At 41.4% G+C, this 24,435-nt stretch overlaps 1 protein-coding gene across 3 annotated transcripts in view; it reads right to left on the bottom strand.

The window, feature by feature from the left end:
- Positions 1-208: 208 nt before the first annotated feature.
- The window catches only part of LOC138596035 (WD repeat-containing protein 37-like), a 26,948-nt gene continuing 2,721 nt past the window's right edge, over positions 209-24,435 (bottom strand). For 2 of the 3 annotated variants that reach the window (XM_069667607.1, XM_069667608.1), the window contains exons 3-14: positions 19,268-19,364; positions 19,065-19,160; positions 17,579-17,643; positions 12,440-12,578; positions 12,005-12,076; positions 11,742-11,786; positions 11,584-11,660; positions 11,217-11,451; positions 9,230-9,371; positions 3,859-3,993; positions 1,480-1,594; positions 209-1,144 (exon numbers count right to left, since the gene is read on the bottom strand). In XM_069667607.1, coding sequence (XP_069523708.1) covers positions 1,013-1,144; positions 1,480-1,594; positions 3,859-3,993; positions 9,230-9,371; positions 11,217-11,451; positions 11,584-11,660; positions 11,742-11,786; positions 12,005-12,076; positions 12,440-12,578; positions 17,579-17,643; positions 19,065-19,160; positions 19,268-19,364 — 1,350 coding nt within the window. In that variant the 3' untranslated portion in view covers positions 209-1,012. Of the gene's footprint in view, positions 1,145-1,479; positions 1,595-3,858; positions 3,994-9,229; positions 9,372-11,216; positions 11,452-11,583; positions 11,661-11,741; positions 11,787-12,004; positions 12,077-12,439; positions 12,579-17,578; positions 17,644-19,064; positions 19,161-19,267; positions 19,365-23,369; positions 23,429-24,435 lie in introns of those variants that run through there. The other variant, XM_069667609.1, reaches the window with a different exon arrangement.

The raw sequence follows: 24,435 nt of genomic DNA, 5'->3' as shown, positions 1-24,435 counted from the left end.
TTGGTGTTTTATTGGTTTAATTCGGATTCAAAACAGAAAACGAAAAACTAAACCACAGAGATGGAGCATCGTCCTGTGTTCTGTGAGGTGAAATTACTGTTTTTGTCAATGGAGTCTGGTGGCTTTGAAGAGAGTAACGCCTGTTTCTGGTTAAAAAAAACATTTGTTTTACACAAATATTGTGTAGGACCCAAACTACCTGCAGTTATTTTACCTGCAGAACACAAGAGTTGCTGCCTCGATCTCTGAGGGTTTTTTTGTGTTACTGTGTGTTACACAAATGGATCAGAACTAACCGTTCAACACATTAAAGTCACACAATATCGCAAACAAACTCACTGATCAAGGCAGAAGTAGACAAACCTCTTCTGCATTCTGCAAGTTAAAATTACTGTTTTTGTCAATGGGGTCTGGTGGCTTTGAAGAAAGCGATGTTTAGGCTCTTTCTGGACAAATAAAAAGTATTTCTTGCCGAAACAAAAATGTCTATCTCTGTATGCATCCTTTCTGTAACGTGAAATAAAAATCTGAGCCTGTCTGCGACAAAAATAAGAACATTTGGTGGATGTTGCAGCCGTTACAGCCTGTTTCACTGCTGCAGGCTGAAGTAATCTACTGGAGCGATTCAAAAACCTTTGTAACATTTTGGACCCCAAAACATGAAAAATAGGGCCCGGGTTTGAAGAAACAGGAATTCCCATCTTTACACTAGTAGATGTTCTGCAGGTTTCAGCTGCAGACACACAATAACTGACAGAGTAAGAACATCCTCTGATCGAACATTGTTATAGCTGCATCCTCATGAGCAACACAACTAAAAATAATCTCACATTCAAGCAGCTGCAAATCAAAGAAATACATAAAACTAACTAAAAGGCTTCACAGGGTAAATACACCAGCACGCACGAGGCCACAGATTACAGTGTTTCTCCTGCGTCACTGTGTGTTTCTGATGTGTGTGTGTGTGTGTGTGTGTGTGTGTGTGTGTGTGTGTGTGTGTGTGTCAGTGGCTTCACTTCTCCTGCAGCAGGGCGGGGATGTTGATGTTCCAGCCGATGGCCTGTCGGTCGAAGCCGCAGGTGAACAGGTTGCACGACTGGTTCTCTTCATTCCACGCTGTGCAACACACCATGCGCCTGTGACCCTGAACACAGAAACACACACACACACACACACGTTTAAAGGTTTAGTTTTAAAGGTGCTGATTGAAGGCTCAAACAGTACATGGTATATAGAAGTAGCCTCTTTGAAGCCAGGAGCTCAGCGCTATGGCGACGCTTCATATACTTGGTCAGAGGATGGTGGAAGAGAGAAGCAAGGATTTAGCACTTGCTTCATAAGGTGCATCCATAATTCAAGGTTACTGTGATCGTAATTTTGTTGGCTTTAAACAAAATGAAGTTAGTGAAAGCAGGAGGCAATGTTCGCTAGTTTTAAAGAGTCCAAACAAACAAACGTCCTGTCCACCTCAGTACTTACCATTCTGTTGCTGCGTGGAAGTCGGGCCAGTCTCACTCCGCTCATGTCAAACAGTCGGACCTGTCGATTGTCGTGTGGCAGAGCGATGATCCTTTGGTTGGCAGAGACGCTTATCCTAAAAGATGGAAAACAAAATTACTCTCAATCTGTTACAGAACTTATTAACACTCCTAAACTGCCTCGACTGCAGTAGGAGGACATCAGACTCAAAGTGGGAAGGTTAAAAGCTGCTGTGTTGTAGGTTAGCATATTATATAAATGTACAGAATCTGACAAATTACTATCATTTCAGCACAAGAAGAAAAAACTGAAAGTAAAAATCTGACCTGAGATCATATTTCAAGGTAAAACTAAATATTTGAAAACCTGTGAGGTACCTGAAGCTAACAGCAGCGTTCAACCCCTTCCTAACTTACATTACTGTTAGCTAGCTCATGTTACAGTTTGCTGGCTGATGTTACAGTAAGCTATTGTTAGCTAGGAAGTAGCTGAATGCTAATGTAACACTAACGAGTTTCAAATATGTTGTTTTAACTAAAATACGTCCCTTCAAATGTTCACTACCTGTTGTCTTTACAGTTGCTGTTCTATCTTAAAGCTGTGAAATGACAAAGATTCAGTCAGATTTCTTTTGTTTATACGAAGTGCAAACCTGGAACGCAGCAAACTAAAGGGCTCCGTTAGCTAAATAATAGCTAGCTGTCTGATCCTGTTCTCCTGCCGGTGGGCTTACAGAGGGATGACGCTGGTCAGTGAGCAATATAGTCCATGGGCCAGACCAGATACCGGTACCATCTGAGTGGGCAAAACCTTACCTGTCCTAAATTGTCAATATAAGTAAATAAAATATGATAGCCTTTCTCCAGGAGCAGCTTTTCATATCTGTGAACGTTTCCCTCTAGTTGCCCCTTTGCATGATTTGCAAAAAGCACAGAAACAGCAGATATCATTTAAACAGCGATGTAATCTTGAACCTAAAGCAACTACAACATTAATAAAGGTTGTTCAGTAACGTAAGCAATGTGTCTGAATGTGCATAAACATTTTGTTGTTTTGAAAAAATGCTGTTGAACCATTAACGCCCCGGTGACACAAAGTTCCTCTGAGACGGTTAGCAGACAAAAATGTCTGCGTCTGAAAACTGGCAAATTAAAATATGATTATTTTAATTTAATTAAATCTTTTCACTAGCTTCAGACCTGTTCATTAATAATACCAAAAATGTATTAATTTTCAAAACTTTAACCCTTAACACACACACACACACACACACACACACACACACACACACACACACACACACACACACTCTCTCTCTGTCTAACTACTATGGTATTATCAGAAACCTGGAATTTAAAGGGTTGAACATGACTGAAGTGAAAGTGTAAACAAATATTAATATATATGAGAGACATTAATATATATTAATATATATACATTTTATGGCAGTTTTTCTGGGGTGGACATTTTTGTCCTTAAGGTAACAAGTGTTTTTATTTTGTTTTTTATCGTACACTGGAGAAAAAAAAAAAAGTAAATATGAATCAAAATCAATTTTGCTGTAAACCATTGAAATGTCGACTGCGTTAATTAAAAGAAATTTCAATCATAGCATTTATTATTTGGGAAGTATGTGATTTGTTGTGTTTTTTCCATTAAAATATCTCTGGCTGTATGTGCTAAGATTGGCATTTAAGGGGTTAACAATCTGAAAATGAATATTTTTTTGTATTAATGAGCAGGACCGAAGATCCTGAAAAGATTTCAATCAGTGGAAAAAAGTCTCAGAGGACCTTTTTCTAACTGAAGCGTGCGGGTTAAGAGGTGATAACCACTAACAAGCTGCCAGTCAGGAAGGTCTACCATCAGAAATCACAGCGAGAATCTGCCCACCCAGATGGTACAGACATGTTCAATTTTGGGTCTGGGCCAAAATACTCTTTGTCTGCTTCTCTACAAAACATGGCACTTCAGACCTGCATTACAAAGAGCATTCGAGCTCGACCCTGAGCACGACGTCACAGGAGAAAGGCTTCAGTTATGTCATGTTTAACAACATACTGGAATACAATCAATCTTCTGTTTAAAGGCAATTCAGAGGAAGTTAAACCTTTGACTATGTGTGAAGCACTGATTAAATAACCTTTACTGAAACAACAATCATGTCCAGGTTTTTATAATCCCAGACAGCGCTGATGAATCCGTATTTGATTTATTATAAAAGAATAACACGACCTTAAGGTCCGTCTAACCACATATTTCACTTCAGGTTCTGTCCTTATTTTTCTACAGAATTAAGATAGAAAAATAGAGTTCTTGTTGCAACAAGTGTTCCTCCAAAGCCTGGCTCTCACCTGTCACATCCCCACTCTCACCTACCTGTTCACAGCTGAGTCAGTGCGGATAGTTGCGATGGGCGACCTCATGTTCTTCAAATCCCACACCTTGACGGTGCGATCGTCACTCCCAGACACCACATTGTCCCCCACCGTGAACACTGCTGACGTCACCGTGCTGTAAAACACGGACACAAAGAAGAACACATAAACAGAAAGTAACACTAAACACAATCTGATCACCAGAAGGAAAAGTGCTTCCTGTTCTGGAAAAGAAAGTTTTACAGACTTATTTACAGCCGCTGTAGTCACCTTCTCCCACTAACGCTGTAATTACTCACACACCTAAAACGTGACACATCCACACATGCGTCACCGCGATGTGTGTGTGTGGAAACGTTGTGAACATCGACTCCGTTTGTACTTGGAGAGTGTATCAGGTGTGACATCAGAAAGTAACACTGCATGCTTTGTGGTTAAAGACGTGACTCCCCATCTGAGAACATCACAAGGTATCACACGAGGATGACACCTGTGCTGAATTCTTGTCACACAGGTGTCGATATCAGAACACCCTGATATCCTAAATGACAAAAGGAAAGTGTTCACACCAATGAACACGTTTGAGCAGTTGAAGCGCTGTTAAAAAGGTTTATTCTTTGCTCTCTACACAGTTACAGTCAGTCTCATGAACTGTGTGAGCATTTCACTACATGATCACAGAGGTAAAATAAAGATACCTTAACATATGTCCAGTGTCCGAGATATATAAAGCTCCTGTACTATACGACTCTATATGACCTACAAGAGCAAACCAGACCATCAGCGACAGGTGTGTTAAAGTGAGAGATACATGTGACTGTTAAAGAAAGCAGGATGAGATTATCTGTTAAAAACCACCACTTCAGCATGTACAGGTCAAAATCAGCAAAGAGATCAGAGGTACGGCTTTGTCCACAGGGGGCGCCAAAATCAACACAAGCAGAAAGTTCCTCACGGGAGCTTTCATGTAGTGTACTACAACAACTCTACAACAATACAAACATGACTCTAGTTACAACTTTATCTTGTTTAATATAAAACACTGTATCTGTTACGTTAGCTAACTATTTTAAATTTGTATTCAAAAATGTTCTACTAACTACATAAAGTATTTATCCATTATTTTAGCAAATTTTTCTTAAAGAATGTTTTTTTCTTTCTTTTAGCTAACTATATAAACCGTAACGGTCTATCCATCCATTCTTTTAGCTAATTATATGAGCGATTTATCCATTACTTTTAGCTTATTTAAAAAAAAAAGTTTAGCTAACATTTTAAAAAAAGTGTAGCTAACTACATAAACTATTTATAGACTATTTTAACTAACGTTCTATCCATTATTTAAGCTAATTATATGAACACTTTATCCATTACTTACTACATTAATGATGCTAAAAACACTCTTTTTCTTCGTCATTTCATCAGCGATGTTGGGGCAGAAAAGTTCTTCATATGCGCACAGCGTCCTCCTCCTCCTCCTCTTTCTCCTACGCCCTTCATCCAACCAGCCGTGATGCACTGCTCCATATGATAGCACTAAGGTCAGGCCTAGCCATTCATTTAATAGACCTTTAATATTTCCAATCTATTACTGTATGTCAGTCGCTCCTGAGAGGCTTTTCTGCTTCCTCCATTTCGTTCCTGCTCGTTCATGTAGAAACGTTTTCAGAAAAAAGCCGATTCTTGATTAAAATGACTTCACACACACAATCACCGTCCGGCGTTCCCCTCCAATTTTTGCTTCGTAAAACTGGCTTCTCTCTTAATTCAAATTGACGCGGCATTAAGGGCTAATTATGGGGCTAAACTTTGTCCCATTAGGGAGGCCGAGGCTGGAGGAAGCTGCTGCGTCGTTACAGGCACCTTCTGACATTGCAGGGTACGGCCCACCTGGGAATACAGAGAGGAGGAGAGGTAGGTGGGAGCGTAATCAGACAAGGTAATTGATTAAAAGGTTGATTAAGGTTAAAGGGTTTGTAGAATAGGTGGTGAGGAGGGAGGGGAGTGTTCAGTGTTACTTAATGGCCTCTCTGCAGGATGTCTGACAGCCAAGGTCAAGACTCCTCTCGAATGGGGCCTTGGGAGTCAGAAAGGAAGAGAGGGAGAGACATTCAGAGGGAATCAAGGGACCTCTCTGCAGTCTGAGCTGGGCTCCCCGAACAAAGACACCCAAAGGTCCCTCAGACACATGACGCGTCAGTTCTTTTCCTACACCAGCGGGGCGATGAGGTAAGACAGGGGGTGACATCCCACCTCCCTCGGTGGTTCTCTGTTTCCAGGTTTTTCTCCTCAAGCTGTTTTTATTTAGTAATAGATATGATTATTCATTTTCAAGTCTTTAGTATGCAAACACCAGGAAGACCAGAAGCCATGAGTGAGACGAGCCTTCTCAGTTTTGCATGTGAGACATAGAGGAGAGAAGTTTGGTCTACGTCGAAGCTAAACTTCAGATGAGGAGACTTTGTGCAATTAAGGGTTAAATTGCATCCCTCTCTTTACTGAGACAAAAGCTCACCTGTCAATCACAGGGTTGACACATAGAGACAGACAACCTTTCACGCTCACATTCACACCTACGGGCAATTTTAGAGTCACCACTGAACCTAACGAGCATGTCTTTGGACTGTGGGAGGAAGCCGGAGTACCCACGCATGCACGGGGAGAACATGAAAAACACAGAAAGGCCCACTACGTCTGAACCGGGATTGAAACAGGAACCTTCCAGGTGTGAGGCGACAGCGCTAACCACTGAAAACGACTCTCTTCTTCTGAAATTGTAACAACTGTTCAATTAATGGAGAAAAGTATCAACATATCCGCCACCTTTCCGACTCGATGCTATGCTCTGTCGGTAACTTCTGCGACTCCTCGTCATCTCAGCTACAAACTCCGCCCGTCTCCGTCCAAGCAGCGCTCGAACATCGTTCCAGATTTGTCGGCGGCGAGTTTGATAAACAGACTTAATGAGTAACAGATACAGTAAAGACCTAACCACCGTAACATCTTCACTGGTTACTAACCCTGTCTCCAGAGCGTTTGTGACGTCAGACGATGACACAACAGAAAAGAGACCGACAGGAGGATACTTCACTGGCAATGGGAACAGAGACAATCAGCATCTATAAGCGGGTCTTCCCGGGTCTGAAAGACCTGCATCAACTCGCTAAATTTCGGAGGGAAAGGGTTATAAGAGATATACACCTGGAAGGTAAACTGCAGCATTTGTTCTTTGACTCTTATCCTTTTTCCTAACAAGTGCTACAAAGATTGATGTATGAATTTATGAAAGTGCTTAAGAGCGTCAGCTAAATGCCTAACAGGTCAAATGTAAATGAAATAAGTCAGGTACAGATGTGGAGACGAGGGATTCAGAGCACTTTGTTGTTGCTGCAGAAAAAGTGTCACTGAGAACCTGCTAAGTGCTGGTGTATTCCTCCAGAGATATGATGTCAAATCACACACACACACACACACACACACACACAGAACCATGCATTTCTATCAGCCGCTATCCACAGCGCTGTCTGGCAGCGGAGACAAACGGGACATGGCGTTGCGTTTGTAGAGCAAGTCTTCTGTCACTTCTTGTTTGCCCTCGGCCGCTTTGTTAGCTCATGTTCAGTCGTCATCGCTCTGTAATTACGGCGCGGTGGAGGGACGGAGGGTGTGTGCTGCACTTTTAGCTGCCGCGGTTCACTGTCAGGAAGCGTTAGCTGTAATTGCCGGTGAAGACGGTGGAAACGAGAGGCTGTCTCCCCTCCAGCTCTCAACCTCTTCTGCCTATTAGACGATTCACATTCTGCTCTGCCGTGTCCTCAGGAGGGAGGCGGAGATTCTGTTATTCATGATACTTTATAATGACATACTGGAGAGTCTGGAGAAATGGCAGAGAGACACCAGTCTGTTGTTGTTTCAGGAAGGATTAAAACAAAGATTGCTTACATGTTGGAAAGTGAAGGAAGCATGGGGAGGAGGAAACTCTGATTGGCGGACTTTTGATGTTAACTTAAGTTAAATCAAGCATTCAATCAAATGGATTTCTTTATTAGTTTATCATCAGAAAAACTATTCTGCCTCTATTTTGGTAAAGTTAACTTCTTGTTCTTTCGCTAAGTTAAGTGTCTGTTTCGGTAAGTTAAGTGTCTGTTTCGGTAAGTTAAGTGTCTGTTTCGCTAAGTTAAGTGTGTGTTTCGCTAAGTTAAGTGTGTGTTTTGGTTCGCGGAAGTGGCTACGGTGGCGCCACCCGCCGATCTCGGCAGCGCAGGCTCTGGCTCCAACTGACGTCACCATCGCAAGATTTTTGCCACTTTTTTGGCATCAATTCCGTACAAGGAGAGCAGATGGAGACGTGTCATCCATCTATATATCCAGTCACTGGTCTTACATTAGAGTAAAATGAAAATATCTATATATTTTGTAGACAAAAAATAATCTGCAGATGATCGATTGTGACAGTTAGAGTTACGTGAGGGCTTGAAGTTAAAGCTCTGAATGAACAATGAGTCACTTTAAGTTTAGCTTCTCTTCACCTACTCAAGGAAGTTTCAACTGTCAAGCTGCAGCACAACATTAAATGCTTTCTAAAGTTTTTTCAGTCTTTATCCATAAATGTGATCTGTTTAAGCTCGACATCATACGTCTGCGTACGTTTGCTGCTTTAGAGACCATCGATGGGCGTTTGGGAGGGAAGAATAAAGGAGCTGAGGGAGAGAAAAGGAGGAGGCTGCTGTTAACTGAGAAACACTGCTGCTTAATCTCATTACACCCATTGTCTATGGAGAGAATTAGAGTGGGATCTGCAGGAATTAAACATGTTGGGGTCGTACATAATGAGCTCTATGTAATCCCCACGCTCACAATCACAGGCTGCCAGCCAGCACACACATGTGGACATGCACACACACACACACACACACACACACACACACACACACACACACACACACACACACACAGTTCTTTTAAAGAGCGCTGCCACTGAACGTCACAGACGAGCCTGACTGTCATCATTTTGAAATGAGCGGCTGCAATTGAGTGTTAACAGCGAGCGAAGTGCCAAATTACACAGAGTGGAGGATTAACGCAGAAACGGACAGATAAATGAACAGGAGCGCGAGCAAGAGAGAGAGAAAGGGAGAGAGAGAGAGAGGGAAGGAAAGCGTCGGAGTGAGGAGAAGTGCTCGGTAATGAATGAGAGGCAAGTGGAGGATTTGGCTTAGAGCAGAGAGAGGTCTGTAAATTAATGTGGCACTGTAAAAAGAAAGAAAACAGAAAGTGAAGGAGGGATTCACAGAGCAGAGAGATGTTACAGCACCACCCTGTGGACGGAAGAAAGACTGCAGGAGACATCCAGGATGAGGGGACAGACTTACTCCGTGTGTCCCTGGAAGACGTTGACGGAGTGGATGGACGGGTCTCTGAAGTCCCACAGTCTGAAGGTGGTGTCTCTGGACGAGGTGACCACCAGGCGCTGGGTGGGATGGGTGCAGCAGTGGGTCAGCTCCTGGTCATGACCTGCAAACACAGACACAGATAGTGAACATACTGAACATCTGTAAAAACTAATGGTTGCTACAGTGAGAACGTAAAAAGAGCGCCCTTATTTGGTGCAGCTAAATGAACAGCAGGTTTTGTTCCACAGATTTAAACCTCCACAAAGGAATCATTCAAACTTTAAACAAGAACTACGCCTCGCGATTTTATTCCTCCATCCAACCATAATTTTTGGGTTGAACAGGTGAAGACGCTGTTGAATAAGGTGTGAGGAGATGAAGGCATGTAAAATGGTCTCTGTTTCTTTAAAGGATAAAATAGATTGTGAATGTTTCTAAGATGGTAAAAACAAGACTGCATTAGTTTAGCTGTGGCCCTGATGGGGGAAATATTTTTATATTAAAGTGATCATTTCCAAGATGTTCATGTAAATAAATGTCTGTAAGTCTCTCTCTATCTCTGAATGAGGTAACACAATGGTGACTGAGCCTATGGCTCACTGATGAAAGTCTTTGCATTTGCAGTATATAGTATTATTATGGGCTGGGTGTCTGTGGCGGCGCCCAGTTAGTGACGCGTTTTCCATCAGCCAGCAGTGGTTGGTCTGCCAGAGAGGGTAGGCGGAGCTAAGCGGCTGCTTCTCCGCTCTCTGCAAGTGTTGCGAGTAAACAGTAATCTACTATGTCTGAACAAACAAAGAAAAGATGGATGACTACAGATACAACTTCAACAAGAAGTGAAAATCCAAAGAAGAAGAAACAAACTCGACGCTCAGATGAAGCAAACAGTCTGAAAAGGAAAGCGACCGTCAGCCAGGAAAATCAAGAGTTACAACCGGAGCCGACCGTGGACGTGGACTAAACAGGAGACGTCACGGCACAATTATTTACAGGACAGACATGATACCAGAGAACAGTTCTCTCGCTGTCTCTCTCTTCTCTGCAGAGCATGTGATTGTCTGTAGAAATGTCTCACAACAGCAGAACAAACAGGAAGTGAGGCGTAGAGCGAGGGGAGATTGTCCAACAATCGATCACAGATGGTCGATAGTTTTTCTCTCGGAGGATTAAAAAATATAAAAACAAGTAAGATGTAATAAAGTTCCCTCCTGGTGTTGCTGAGATAAAGTGTTCACAAGAATGAGACTGGCGTGAGGTAACTGTGACCTTGACCTTTGACCTATGGCCACTAAATGCAAATCAGTTCATCGTTAGGTCCAAGTTAACATTTGTTTGAAATTTGGTGGTTGATGGTTTTCTCTCCAGGTGTTCCTGAGATATCATGTCCACAAGAATGGGGCGGTAATAAATGGACTGTTTCACCGGGAAATCATGATGCAACAGAGAAGTTGACCTTTGAACTTTTGGGTAAAAAATCCCATCATTTCATCCAACACGATATTTGTATGAAATTGTGTCAGCGCGTTTATTCTTCGAGAGATCACAGTGACCTTTGACCAACACATTCTACCAGAATGAGACAGAAATATTACAGTACCTTATGATGTCACTGTGAAGTTAACCTTTGACCTTCTGCTTAAAATTGCACGTAAAATTTTATGAGTTATGGTTAAATACAATCTACGAGAGATCACAGGGAACTTCGACCAACCAAACCGAAACAGGTCCATCTATGATGTTTGAGCGCAAGATGTTTGCTGCAGACTTTCAGATGATTTTTTTGTTCACAAGACGGACGGACAAAAACACACCTGCTCTGCTCACGAATGTTTCTATGCGAAGGCTTCAAAATACTTAAGTAATAAATATATGGCTGTTGTGCAAAAGGAAAACAGAAGGACACAAAGACTAACAAGGAAACCAGATGGTTCTTCCTGTGATCTAATGTTTCAGTTAGTTTACGTACCTGTGAGCGAGTGAACCACCTCAGACGTCTCCACCTCATACAGGTTGGCAGCTCGATCCCAGGAAGCTGTCACCACCTGTCGGCCTCCCACCAGCCAATCAGCTGCGATCACGACGCCCTGGTGGCTCTTCAGGGTTGCTGTGGCAACACGGACTGTGGGCACCTCACAGGGACCCTCGCCGTCCACCTCGCCTTCCTCTCTGTCGGACGAGTCCTGGTCCTCGTCACACGGAGCCTGAAAACACAGATATTTAACAGTGATTAATTTGCCGTTTTAAGCAAAGTGAACTGTTTGTAAATGTAATACATTTCCAGGATATCACAGTAGAAACTCCGGTAGTGAAGAGTTCAGTAGAGAGGTACTCACGCTGACATCTGGTGGTGGCTGGGGGGCAGGAAGCTGCACCATGTAGCGCCAGATGTGAGCCGTCTGGTCCCCGGAGGCTGCAGAGAATATAAGCACACATCAACATACAGCACATTCAGAGGATGGTCAACCTGTCACACATGCATTTAAACTCTTACCTGTGAGGGCCATCTGCTCTGTGGGGTGGAACTTGATGGAGTTGACTGTTGGTGAATGATAAGACATGTATTGAGTAACAAGTTTTAATTTAAAACAGATAACTTTCTAACACACTAGACACTTTAGAAAGTTTATTACACACTATCTTTTTAACCTTAATATACAAAGTATGAAATCAGCTCAGACTAATCTCATCCTGCACTTTAAAAAATGTCATTTATAGACCTGAAATAACTTTAATATCTGTCAACAAGGTAAATACCTGATCCTGCATGTCCGGCGTACCTCAGCAGACATTTCCCTGTCTCTATACTCCACAGCAGAGCCGAGTGATCTGTGACGAGACAACGTGAAGCAACTTAGATTTCTTTACTAGTAAGGAAAGGATTAATCACTGAAACATGCATGTTTATTGAGTAACATGATAAAAGGAGCAGACACTAAGCAGCTTATAATTAGCAAAAACAGAGCGATTATTTTTACAGATTCATGCAACAGCAGATGCTGGACAAGAAGAAGAAAAGTTCAACATCAATGAAAAGCCTACGTTTGAATAAGTATTACAAATATTAGCCCTAAAATCTGATGCCACCAATCATCTTAAATATGCTCTAATTTCTGGTACTTGCAGCCTGTGAGAAGAACAATGCAATAGTGTTTGACACATTTAAATAGTCGGTGAGGACAGCTGGTGTACCTGCAGAGGCGGTGCCGAGCACCACAGGCTGAGTCCGGGTGATGCTGAGGTCCCAGATCCCGTCCCGGTGGCCCACGTACTCTTTGAGCAGCTGACAGAGAGCGCGGGATCCCGTGGTGGCTTTAAAACTGGACACAATCTGAGCAGCAGAGAGGGAGGAGAGGCGGGAGGACAGAGGAAGAAAGGCATAGCATTAAACCAAAGACAATGCTGCTTAAATGAGAGGCCAGGTGAGATTAAAGTAGCTACAGGTGCACCGATATCCTGACGGGGATAAAACTTTACAACTAAGAGAGAATAAATAAAAAGCAATAAAGACATTTAATGATGTGGAATCATGTTGCTCTTCATTATAGTTAATTTATTACAGACTAATGAATATAAATTATCGCTGCACATTAATTCTGCACACCGTTTGTTTCTTCCTCTCTCATTTTTCCAAAGATGATTTTTAATTGGTCCAGATGTAGGTGTGCTGTATGCTCATTGGTCGAATGCATGAGACAGCACAGGCAATCGCCATCTTATAAAACCTTTGCAACAGCTCGTAACTCTATCCCTGAAAGCTTGATCAAACACGGATCAATGGATCGAGTTTATAACCTGAGACACAAACACACAGCTCAGACCACAGCGTCCTCCATCTTTGATGTTGTATTTTACTTCACTATATCAGCCGCCTGCTGGCTTATGCAACTTCAGCTTACATATAGAGACTGAGGGTGATGTATAATACTCCGAAAACTCTGCCCACCAAAAGGGAAAACAATCTGCACCACAAACTGTAAGTACTAAAACTCAAACAAAATGGCATTAGCTAGCTTAAACTATCCCTGCATGTCATGGCCATGTCTACCACAGAGGGAAAGGTATATTAACAAACTCAATATCGCTGATCTATGGCGGTGCCGCTCCTCCAGACCTGATTTCACCCGGAGCGATGATCCAACTGACCAGAAGTTAAACACTTAATTTATTTTCAGCTCATCATTTAATCAGTCCCTCCTGATTTCACAGCTTTTTCTGTGATTGTTGGGGCCTAAAATTCCTGATTTTGCGGCAGATTTTTTAACAAGTTGCAGTGCAAGTTGTGATGTTTTAACACGTCACACATCCACTGTCCTACAAACACTTACAATGAAGCCATCTGTAAGAGCCAAACTGGAGTGTTGTTGTTGTAATGATTTGTTGGTACTGAGGGTGTCGCTGTGATGCCACAGCTACAGGCATAAATGGTAAGGAAGAGCACTGTCAGGTCAGGTGTGTGATCCTGGAAGAGCATACAGGTTTTGACCGCTGGACCACATTTATCCACAATCCGGCCTGGCTGCCATCTGTTTCAACTCAAATACATCCTCTGCTACAGGTAACTGCAAACAGCGGTCACACGCGTCAGCCAGGTCGCTCCTGGATCATCTCAGTAGTTCAGTGTCAGACTGATCTCCTTTAACACCATCTATTGTCTGAGCGAGCTGTTTGTTTTCTGACGTCACTTCCAGTCGATTTCCATCTCAAGATGCCGAATAAAATGTGTCAACATTGAAAAGCAACTAAAGGAAATTACCATGGAATAGTGATTTCACACTCAACGTGCTTACTTCAGTGCTATCCATCTACACATTATTCATTAAATGTAAGATGTTTTACGTATTTCAGCTGCTTCGCTTGAATAAAACCACTGATAAGAGACGGTGAGTTCTATCTCTGGTTGGTGGAGAGCTGGAACAACACCCTCTGATTGAGACTCAATACAAGGCATAAGGAAAGGACGGCTAACAGAAACATGAAATAATGATCACAAGATGACAACAAGTGTTGGATTTATTATTATGGATTCGCTGTAGAGTCTCATTAAGGACACTGTACTTTGAGGTTGGATCAGGAAGCTCTTGAAAGAGAGACGATCACACCGGAGCCTCGTTAGAACGGATCAGCTGTCTGTCTCTGGCATGCAGCGCACAGTAAACGACACTCTCTGATGTTTACACAACATGCAGACCTATGAAGATCAATATTTGGTGATGCACACATCGACGCCCTTGTGGGAAATCGGTTGATTGCGTGAATTTGCTGAATTGCAACTTCCTGATTGAGGGACTGATTAATGTTACAAAGATCAAAACCAGGCCAAGCACAGCTTAGCTTCACCCTCCATAGTTTGTCTGGATAACACTCTTCCTGCTGACGCCTCATGCCTTATTTTCTGCATGCTGGATGCTTATAAACTCGTAGTTCTGCGTTCTTTATCCTGTTGGTCGTGCATCCACACAAACAAAGAACTTAAACTTAAAGTCATGGATAGCAATGGATTGTGTTTCCCTGTGGTGTGGGAGGGACATAATTGGGCTCTTCCTGTGTGGGTTGTTGGTTGTAGGAAGGCAGTACCTCTCAGAACCTCTCTATCAAACGGCTCTTGATAGTGGCTTTGTGGTACAGCAGGACCTTTGAAAGGCAGCCGGCAAAATCAAACTGTGACCTGTAAACAAGCCCTGTTTTCATATCAGAGAATGTTTGATGAGAATACCAAAAGGTTGATGGTTTCAAGTTGCATCAAACTGACTCTGTGTCACGAGAGTGTTAACCTCAATTTGCTCACGTGCAGGTTATACGAGTGGTGCACCTCTAAAAATATCTGCTGGTCTGGTTACATGTGTCCTTCAGTCACTACAGGCCTCATGATGAACTAATTAAAGGATGAACTGTAGTTTCAGTCGTCACATAAAGATCAGAACCTGCAGAGTGCATGCTGCTGCAGGCTGACAGCTGACCACAGCAGTAAGCTCACATCATCAGTTATCATTAGACGCAGCAGCAAAGCATCTGCTCCCTCAGTCGGCCTGTGTTAATGTACGCTCTCATTCTGTTCGCTCAGTTTACATCCACGATACAGCACAGTACAGTCTTATTGTATCATGTCACTGAGACACACTGAGCAGAGAGCAACAGGACAAACAGCCCCGTGCAGTCGAGGTCGTCTGAGGAGGACAAACTGGAGTTAGTGCAGATCATTAGTTTCTTTACAAAATTAGTTCATGGTCATGTTTCTGAGCCAGCTGATCGTTAGCTGTTTATTATACAGCAGCCAGTTCTGTCAGGAGGTTAATCTAACACGTCCGCCCTTGATCCTCTTTTGTAACATTCAGATTGGACGAGGATTGTCTTCCACTCCTCTATCAGCTCAGACTTTGGCTGCATTTAGACCAATCTTTGCTTTAAGGAATGTGCAGAGACCCAAACTGAAAAATGTCTGCTAATAACTGACATTAATTATTTTAAATATTATATTATAACATACATGATGCATAAGATAGGAGCACCGATATGCGCTGGGACATTACAAGTGTGTACAGCTCTGCCTTAAATGACGAGCCTAGAATTTGGCAGATTTTGGGGGGAATGCAGGTATTTTTAAACCTGAGCTCTATTTTTTTTACACATTTTCTAAATGACAAATAGAATCGCTTGTTTGTGTTATTCTGAGACTCTAGTGTTTTAAAGAATTTGTTTGGATACACACAATATTTGTGTAACAGTAAGATGCTGTTTTTAACCAGAACCAGACGTTACGTCGCTCTCTTCAAAGCCACCAGACTCCATTGACAAAAAGTAATTTTATCTCGCAGAACACAGGGTTGCTGATCCACCTCTATGACAATTTATTTCCGTCACAGTGTTACACAAATATTGTTTTGAATCCAAACTACACCCATAAAACACCAAAGTCACACAACAACACAAAGTAACTTGTGTGGAAGTCAGTGGAAGAACAGCAGCTCCTGTGAGGTAAAATCACTGTTTTTGTCAATGGAGTCTGGTGGCTTTGAAGAGAGAGATTTAACGTCTGTTTCTGGTTAAAAGAATCATCTCCCTACAAACAGAAAGTATCAGAGATAGAAACCTTTTCTTTTTTTTTAAACCAGGAAGAGCCTCAACATCACTTTCATCAAGACACCAGACTCTATTGACAAAAACAGCAATTTTAACTTGTTGGACACAAAAGTTGCTGGTCTACTACTAACTCCATTAGTAAATGTGCTTGTGAAATTGTGTGACTTTGGTGTGTTAAACAGTTAGTTCTGATCTAACACGATATTTTTGTAACAAAATAACAGATCAGCGCAGCTGTAGACCAGCAGCTCCTGTGTTCTGCAAAGTTACATGACTGTTTTTATGAATGGAGTCTGGTGTGTCTGCAGAGAGCGATGTAACGTCTGTTTGTGGTTAAAACAATCATCTTCCTCTGTAACAAAAAGGTCTATCTCTGTAGGGATCCTTTCTGTCATGTTGTCACACACTTAGAATAACAATCTGAGCCTGTCAGTGGAAACAACAAGAACTTGATCGAGAGTTTGCCCCCAGGAATTACACTGCAGTCATTAGCCCGTTTTGTGCCTGCCGGCTTAAGAAATCTACTGGAGCAATTCCAAAGTTTCTACCCATTAGTCATTTAGACACCACAGTATGTAAAAATAGGGTGCTGGTTTAAAAATACGTTAACTTCCCTTAATTTTGATGTGTTATTTTGGGATGCAAGTGCTCACAAATTAATGAGGTTCTTACCCAATAGGTCTTAAAGTTGTTGTAATGAATACACATACATCAACATAAAACTTCCAAAAATAGTAAAACAAAAAAACAATAAAAAATAAGCTTTTTTTTTTTTTTAAACTAATGCAGCTGTTCCCAAATGACTTCCTTCATGTTGCTGAGCAGAGAAGAGACGAGGAGTCAAGGTCAGACTGTCGTTAAAAACAGACTCTCTCACAATGCTTTAGTGACAAACAGAGCATTCAGGAAGTTACCCATGAATCTCCTCCCCACAACTCCCATGTGGCCACACTGAAGTGGCAAGGTCCACCTATCTTTCCGTGGAGTGTGTACAAGCGCTACATCGGCAAGAGATTAAACAGGAAGAAGTCAGAGGAGGTGTCGTTATATAACAAACGCTTTAAATCTTAACCTCTCATACATCTGAACATAAATCTGCATCAGCTCTTTAAAAACTAAATAATTTAACAAAAGGTATTTTTTTAGTGTGGTACCTTTACACCACGCTTTAATCGCAGCAGCCCAAATAATTACACACATGACAAATCTCCTGATCTCCACAGAAAAGGCTAACGTAGCAGGAGCGGGTACCTTGCTTGTGGAGGCTTTGTAGGTCGTCTTCAGCTTCTGTGACAGCTGACTGGTGCTGTGGCTCGCTGTGTGACAGACGGACAAAGAACAATGTTTGAAATTCACCGCCGAGTAACAAACTGGTTTCACTGCTGCTCTAATGGCCTATTAAAGTGTCAACTCTTTAAACCGCAGCGCACACCACGGCTATACAAAGCGCTGAGTGTTTCCAGCTATTAGATGTCCCTTTTGTCTGCCAATGACTTTTGAAAACCGGCGCAGAGGAGATGTCGCCATGAGGCCTGTGGGGATGGAGCTGTGTTATTAGTGTCCAGGCGGTTGTTTCATTAAACAAGATTAACAGTTTAAAAGGATGGAAATGTATCCCTACAGAACAGATGCATCGCTTCAGAGGAATCAATGTTACAATTAAGCCACCAAATTAAAACACAAGTTTTCTTTTCATGCTGCACGTTGAACACCAGTCAGTTTTTAGTACACGTCATATATTGTATGTGTTAGATGTTATAGTTGTGTGCTTAACATCAGCAGGAACAGGAAGAGACATTTTTTGTTTTCAGTTTGATTAAACCTCCAATTATTCAATAACAGGTCAGGAAAAAGGAAAAATGTAGTTCCAAGTTTCTCAAACTTTAAGGTTATTTATTTAAATGTCCACAATATTTAGTCTGAATAAATATGGAACACACACAACATATTTTTCTGCAATTTTTGCATTTAAAAATTGCAATGAAATGTTGCTGATTGTATTTGTTGATCAACTTGTTAGAACTCTAATCCAAGGTTTTTCTGCACAATTATTCTGTCAATATGTCAAAATTTAGCTAGCTGTGGGCAAACAGTCTTGTTTAGCCTACGATGTACTTAAAGAAACACTGAGGAGAAATTTGATACCAATTTATTTCAGTTTCTGTGAATTAAGGATGCATCTTTTTAACCAAGCTAGCACTATTGCAAGCTGATAATTTAGTGTTTCCCCAACAACTCGCTCCTCTCCAGCTCAACCTACTCATCCAAAAATAGACTGTGTATTTAGTTCAGTTCACACACCAATGTCTGACATCACAGTGGCTACGTCCACGTCACGCCATGTCTATGGTTCGCACCTCAATTCTGTCTATTAGAAAGTCAGTCTGAAGGTTAAACAAGAAAAATGTTGCTTAAAAGAAAATCCTCCCACTTTAATTTGACGATTAAGATATTATGATATAACATGTTTACTTCATTGAACTTTTAAATACTTTCATAACAGTGATTAACGTTTCAGGAGCTGTTTTACAAACTTCACTCAGCAATAATATAAAAGTATTAGTTTATGGTTGAAACAACAACTTTTATGACTTTTATTCCTTCCACTGTTTTAAGAGAGAAGATTAATTCAAAACTTTCATTTTTAAAGTCATACAATCGACTCCTCAAAATGTAAATATTAAATGACATAGAAACATGCCTCGAGCTCAAACAGACTGAGTATGAAACACTGCACCTTTTGTCTTCAGAGCTCCCTTTGTCGGGTCTCCTCCCTCGATAGTCTGTCCGTCTCCGGTCAGACGCTCGTTCAGAGAGTCGATTTCCCGGCGTACTGTGATGTTAGCACAGTGACAGGTCATCAGTTAGCAAACAAAGGGAGTCAATCAACACCTGAGGATCAATACAGACAGGTATGTGCTCTTTCACTCTGTCACTCACATTCAAGGTTTTCAATGTAGAGGTTTTCAAACTCGCGCTCGATCTGGCCGAAGAGGTCGAGGAGGTTGCTGCGTAAAGCGAGGGGCAGCTTGGAGTCCTGCAGAGAAAAAACAAGAAAGAACAACACTTAAAAAATTATTTTAAAAAACGACTGATATAGAAGCCTAAATGTGATGTAGAGGCCTAAATGTGATGTAGAGGCCTAAATGTCATATAGAAGCCTAAATGTGATGTAGAGGCCTAAATGTCATATAGAAGCCTAAATGTGATGTAGAGGCCTAAATGTGATGTAGAGGCCTAAATGTGACGTAGAGGCCTAAATGTGACGTAGAGCCCTAAATGTGATATAGAGGCCTAAATGTGACGTAGAGCCCTAAATGTGATGTAGAGGCCTAAATGTGATGCAGAGCTCTAAATGTGATGTAGAGGCCTAAATGTGACGTAGAGGCCTAAATGTGACGTAGAGCCCTAAATGTGATATAGAGGCCTAAATGTGATGTAGAGGCCTAAATGTCATATAGAGGCCTAAATGTGATGTAGAGCTCTAAATGTCATATAGAGCCCTAAATATGATATAGAGGCCTAAATGTCACATAGAGGCCTAAATGTGATATAGAGCCCTAAATGTGATACAGAGGCCTAAATGTGATATAGAGCCCTAAATGTGATATAGAGGCCTAAATGTGATATAGAGGCCCTAAATGTGATGTAGAGGCCTAAATGTGATAGCGGCCTAAATGTGATATAGAGGCCCTAAAGATGATACAGAGGCCTAAATGTGATGTAGAGGCCTAAATGTGATATAGAGGCCTAAATGTGATGTAGAGCTCTAAATGTGATGTAGAGGCCTAAATGTGATAGAGGCCTAAATGTGATATAGAAGCCCTAAAGATGATACAGAGGCCTAAATGTGATGTAGAGCCCTAAATGTGATGTAGAGGCCTAAATGTGATGTAGAGGCCTAAATGTGATGTAGAGCCCTAATGTGATGTGGAAGTCTAAATGTGACATAGAGCCCTAAATGTGATATAGAGCCCTAAATGTGATATAGAGCCCTAAATGTGACGTGGAAGTCTAAATGTGATGTAGAGCCCTAATGTGATGTGGAAGCCTAAATGTGACATAGAGCCCTAAATGTAATATAGAGGCCTAAATGTGATGTGGAAGTCTAAATGTGATGTAGAGGCCTAAATGTGATGTGGAAGTCTAAATGTGACATAGAAGCCTAAATGTGATGTAGAGGCCTAAATGTGACGTGGAAGTCTAAATGTGATGTAGAGCCCTAAATGTGATGTGGAAGCCTAAATGTGATGTGGAAGTCTAAATGTGATGTAGAGGCCTAAATGTGATGTGGAAGTCTAAATGTGATGTAGAGGCCTAAATGTGATGTGGAAGTCTAAATGTGATGTAGAGGCCTAAAGGTGATGTAGAAGCCTAAATGTGATGTGGAAGTCTAAATGTGATGTAGAGGCCTAAAGGTGATGTAGAGGCCTAAATGTGACGTGGAAGTCTAAATGTGATGTAGAGCCCTAAATGTGATGTAGAGGCCTAAATGTGATGTAGAGGCCTAAAGGTGATGTAGAAGCCTAAATGTGATGCAGAGGCCTAAATGTGATGTAGAAACCTAAAAGTGATGTAGAGGCCTAAATGTTATGTAGAAGCCTAAATGTGATGTAGAGCTCTAAATGTCATATAGAAGCCTAAATGTGATGTAGAGGCCTAAATGTGATGTAGAAGCCTAAATGTGATGTAGAAGCCTAAATGTGACATAGAAGCCTAAATGTGATGTAGAGGCCTAAATGTGATGTGGAAGTCTAAATGTGATGTAGAGGCCTAAAGGTGATGTAGAAGCCTAAATGTGACATAGAAGCCTAAATGTGATGTAGAGCCCTAAATGTGATGTGGAAGTCTAAATGTGATGTAGAGCCCTAAATGTGATGTAGAGCCCTAAATGTGATGTGGAAGTCTAAATGTGATGTAGAGGCCTAAATGTGATGTAGAGGCCTAAATGTGATGTAGAGCCCTAATGTGATGTGGAAGTCTAAATGTGACATAGAGCCCTAAATGTAATATAGAGGCCTAAATGTGATATAGAGCCCTAAATGTGATATAGAGCCCTAAATGTGACGTGGAAGTCTAAATGTGATGTAGAGCCCTAAATGTGACATAGAAGCCTAAATGTGATGTAGAAGCCTAAATGTGATGTAGAGGCCTAAATGTGATGTAGAGGCCTAAATGTGATGCAGAGGCCTAAATGTGATGTAGAGGCCTAAATGTGCTGTAGAGGCCTAAAGGTGATATAGAGCCCTAAAGGTGATATAGAGGCCTAAATGTGATGTAGAGGCCTAAATGTGATGTAGAGGCCTAAATGTGCGGTAGAGGCCTAAAGGTGATGTCAAGGCCTAAAGGTGATATAGAAGCCTAAATGTGATGTGGAGGCCTAAAGGTGATGTAGAAGCCTAAAGGTGATGTAGAAGCCTAAATGTGATGTAGAGGCCTAAGGTGATATAGAGGCCTAAATGTGATATAGAGGCCTAAATGTGATGTAGAGGCCTAAATGTGATGTAGAGGCCTAAATGTGATGTAGAGGCCTAAATATGATGTAGAGGCCTAAATGTGATATAGAGGCCTAAATGTGATAAAGAGGCCCAAATTTGATGTAGAAGCTTAAATGTGATGTAGAAGCCTTAATGTGATGCAGAGGCCTACATGTGATGTAGCACTGTTCACATTATTAATCAAAAGAACTGCTTATGTACGGAAGCCCTAAGCAGACATGCATCCATACATTTTATTTACTGTTTTACAAGTTCATTAAAATAAAACGTGACCGACAGAAATACTTTCCATCATTTCTCTCCATTTTATGATGGTTTAATGAAGCTGGGCATTAGCTTTATCAAGAATTAGCATTAAACTAGCTTCACAAGTGGCGATAACTTATTAACAGCTTTACTACCATGGTATACTGTCCTCCGCTGCTTTATCAGCAGCCCAGCTATGGGCCCATCACAAAACGGAGAGGAGACAAAATAGACAGAGTTTCAGTCCATTACGTTTGTTTTTAAATGAACGTTAGAAACCGCAATCGTGCGTTTGTCCATGTAAACAGACGCTAATCTACCGGAGACAGACACATCATCATCAGCAACAACAACTATACAACAACTACTATAAAGTATCAACTACGTCTCAGCATGCTGTGAATGACACGAGCAGGAGCTGTAACCTGCGATCAGTTCATCATAGCTTGTAATAACGCAGAGCGGGAAGAACAGAGACGTTTAAAAACGTGGATCTGTGTGTTAATCATCTTTCTGTCTGTCTGTCACGGTTAATAGAGTACCCCCGCCTACCACCACAAGTATATTTCAGACCTGTGGGAAACACTGCACGAGTTATGATCGTCTGACATTATGATGGTGCAGCTTTGTTGAGATAACGAGATAAACAACATATTGGGACAGATCTCGAGAAAACATAAAAATGACTCATGGGAGAACAGTTTATACAATGTATGGATGCATGTCTGCTTAGGGCTTCCGTAGATATAGGCAAATGTTAATTCCTTTGGTCAGATGGTTGTTCATTATGCTGTTACAATTTACATAAAATTTGAAAGAAAATTACAATTTCTCGCCTTGCTGACAGTCTCATTTCCAAATATTTGTATCATATGTATAATATACAATAAACAGCCCTTAACACAGGAATTGTGCAAGGATGTAGGAAGCAGGAGTCAGCATGTTTTATTCCCTCCAGATCTCTCTTGTGTGGTATTCTTCTATATTATCATCTGATACTTACAGTATTTTATGCTAAAAATTTGAACTTCAAGACCTCCTTTAAAATGTTTATGAAATAATATGTTCAAATATCAAAACAACAAAATGCTGCTGACCAGCAAAGTTTTACAATGAAAAGTATCTCAAATTGTATCGCTACTCATGGAGAAGTTTTGGTGTCTAATCAAAAACAAATAAAGTAATCAAATCCAAACATTATTCTTGATTTAATCAGCCAACAATTGTGTAAAAGCTTAGCTATTTAACTAAAACCTAAAAACAATAAACTTACTACGAACTTACATTAACTGTCTTACCTCCATGTTAAACTCCTAGAAGTACCCGGTTAATATCTGACCACCCGTCTACACCAGACTATCACGCACAGAGACGTAAAAGGCTGCCATGAAAACAAAGGACTCAAGCGGCTGCCTTTGACAGCCCGCCTCGAGAGCCGCTGCTAACTTCTCGAGCCACCTGAAACACGAGGAAACCAAACACTCAACTGTCACTCTTCCTTCTGGCGCACGTTCAAAACCAACAGTTTGTCACAGTGACGTTAACCGCCTGACCATTCTGTCAACACACGTTGTAAATTAGCACACAACGGGCGGCCTTTATGAATTCAAAGCAGCTTAGATGTGGCACTTAAACCTGCAGCGTACTCAAGCTCATAATGACAGCTTTGAAACGGTGGAGTTAAATGCTCCTCTGTGTTATATATGTGGGTTTATAAAGCTGTCTGTGTGTGTAGAAGCTGTGCAGCAGGGGGTTGACCGGGTACATAAAGAGAGCCAGCATGTATTGGCAAAAGACAAAAAGGCCTGGTGAAAAGACTCATCAGACCTGGACAAGCGGCCCATATTAAAACTTGATGAGACAACAGGCCGCTGCAAGCTGAGCTCTGGTTCTAGTGGCTGATAACTCAAGGGCATTGTCAAGCAGGGAAAGTAGATGCTTAAGGATGGCTTTGGTCAAACTAGGTCAAGGTAATACTGACAAAGTCAGACAGCACAGTATCGTGAGTGAATATTTTTGATCCAGAAGATCGCACATGGAAGGAATACTTGATGACATGCTCTAAAACATTTAACACGACGGCTTATCTAAAAGGCGACTCTACAGCCAACTCCCACTAGTTAACAACCAGGATGCTCTTGATCAAATAGAAACAGCTTTTATCTTCTGAGCGGTGAAGACAGTTCGCTTCAACAGTTACCTGCTCATGAAAAGGATTCACTTCTTCCCTTTCTGGAGGACAAAAATCGATTGTAGCTGAAAATTAAATAACCTGAAGCAGGTAGTTATTCATTAACTTCATGGCTCTGGTCGGCTTAAAAAGGTACAGTGGATTCCTTTGTTTTAACTAAACAAATCAGTAAC

The sequence above is a fragment of the Semicossyphus pulcher genome, unplaced genomic scaffold (assembly GCF_022749685.1).
Source record: "Semicossyphus pulcher isolate SPU_LCO1_2020_fin unplaced genomic scaffold, fSemPul1.0.p SCAF_18, whole genome shotgun sequence".
Lineage (NCBI taxonomy): Eukaryota > Metazoa > Chordata > Actinopteri > Labriformes > Labridae > Semicossyphus > Semicossyphus pulcher.
The sequence above is the reverse complement of the archived record's forward strand: the minus strand, read 5'-3'. Positions and strand labels throughout refer to the sequence as shown.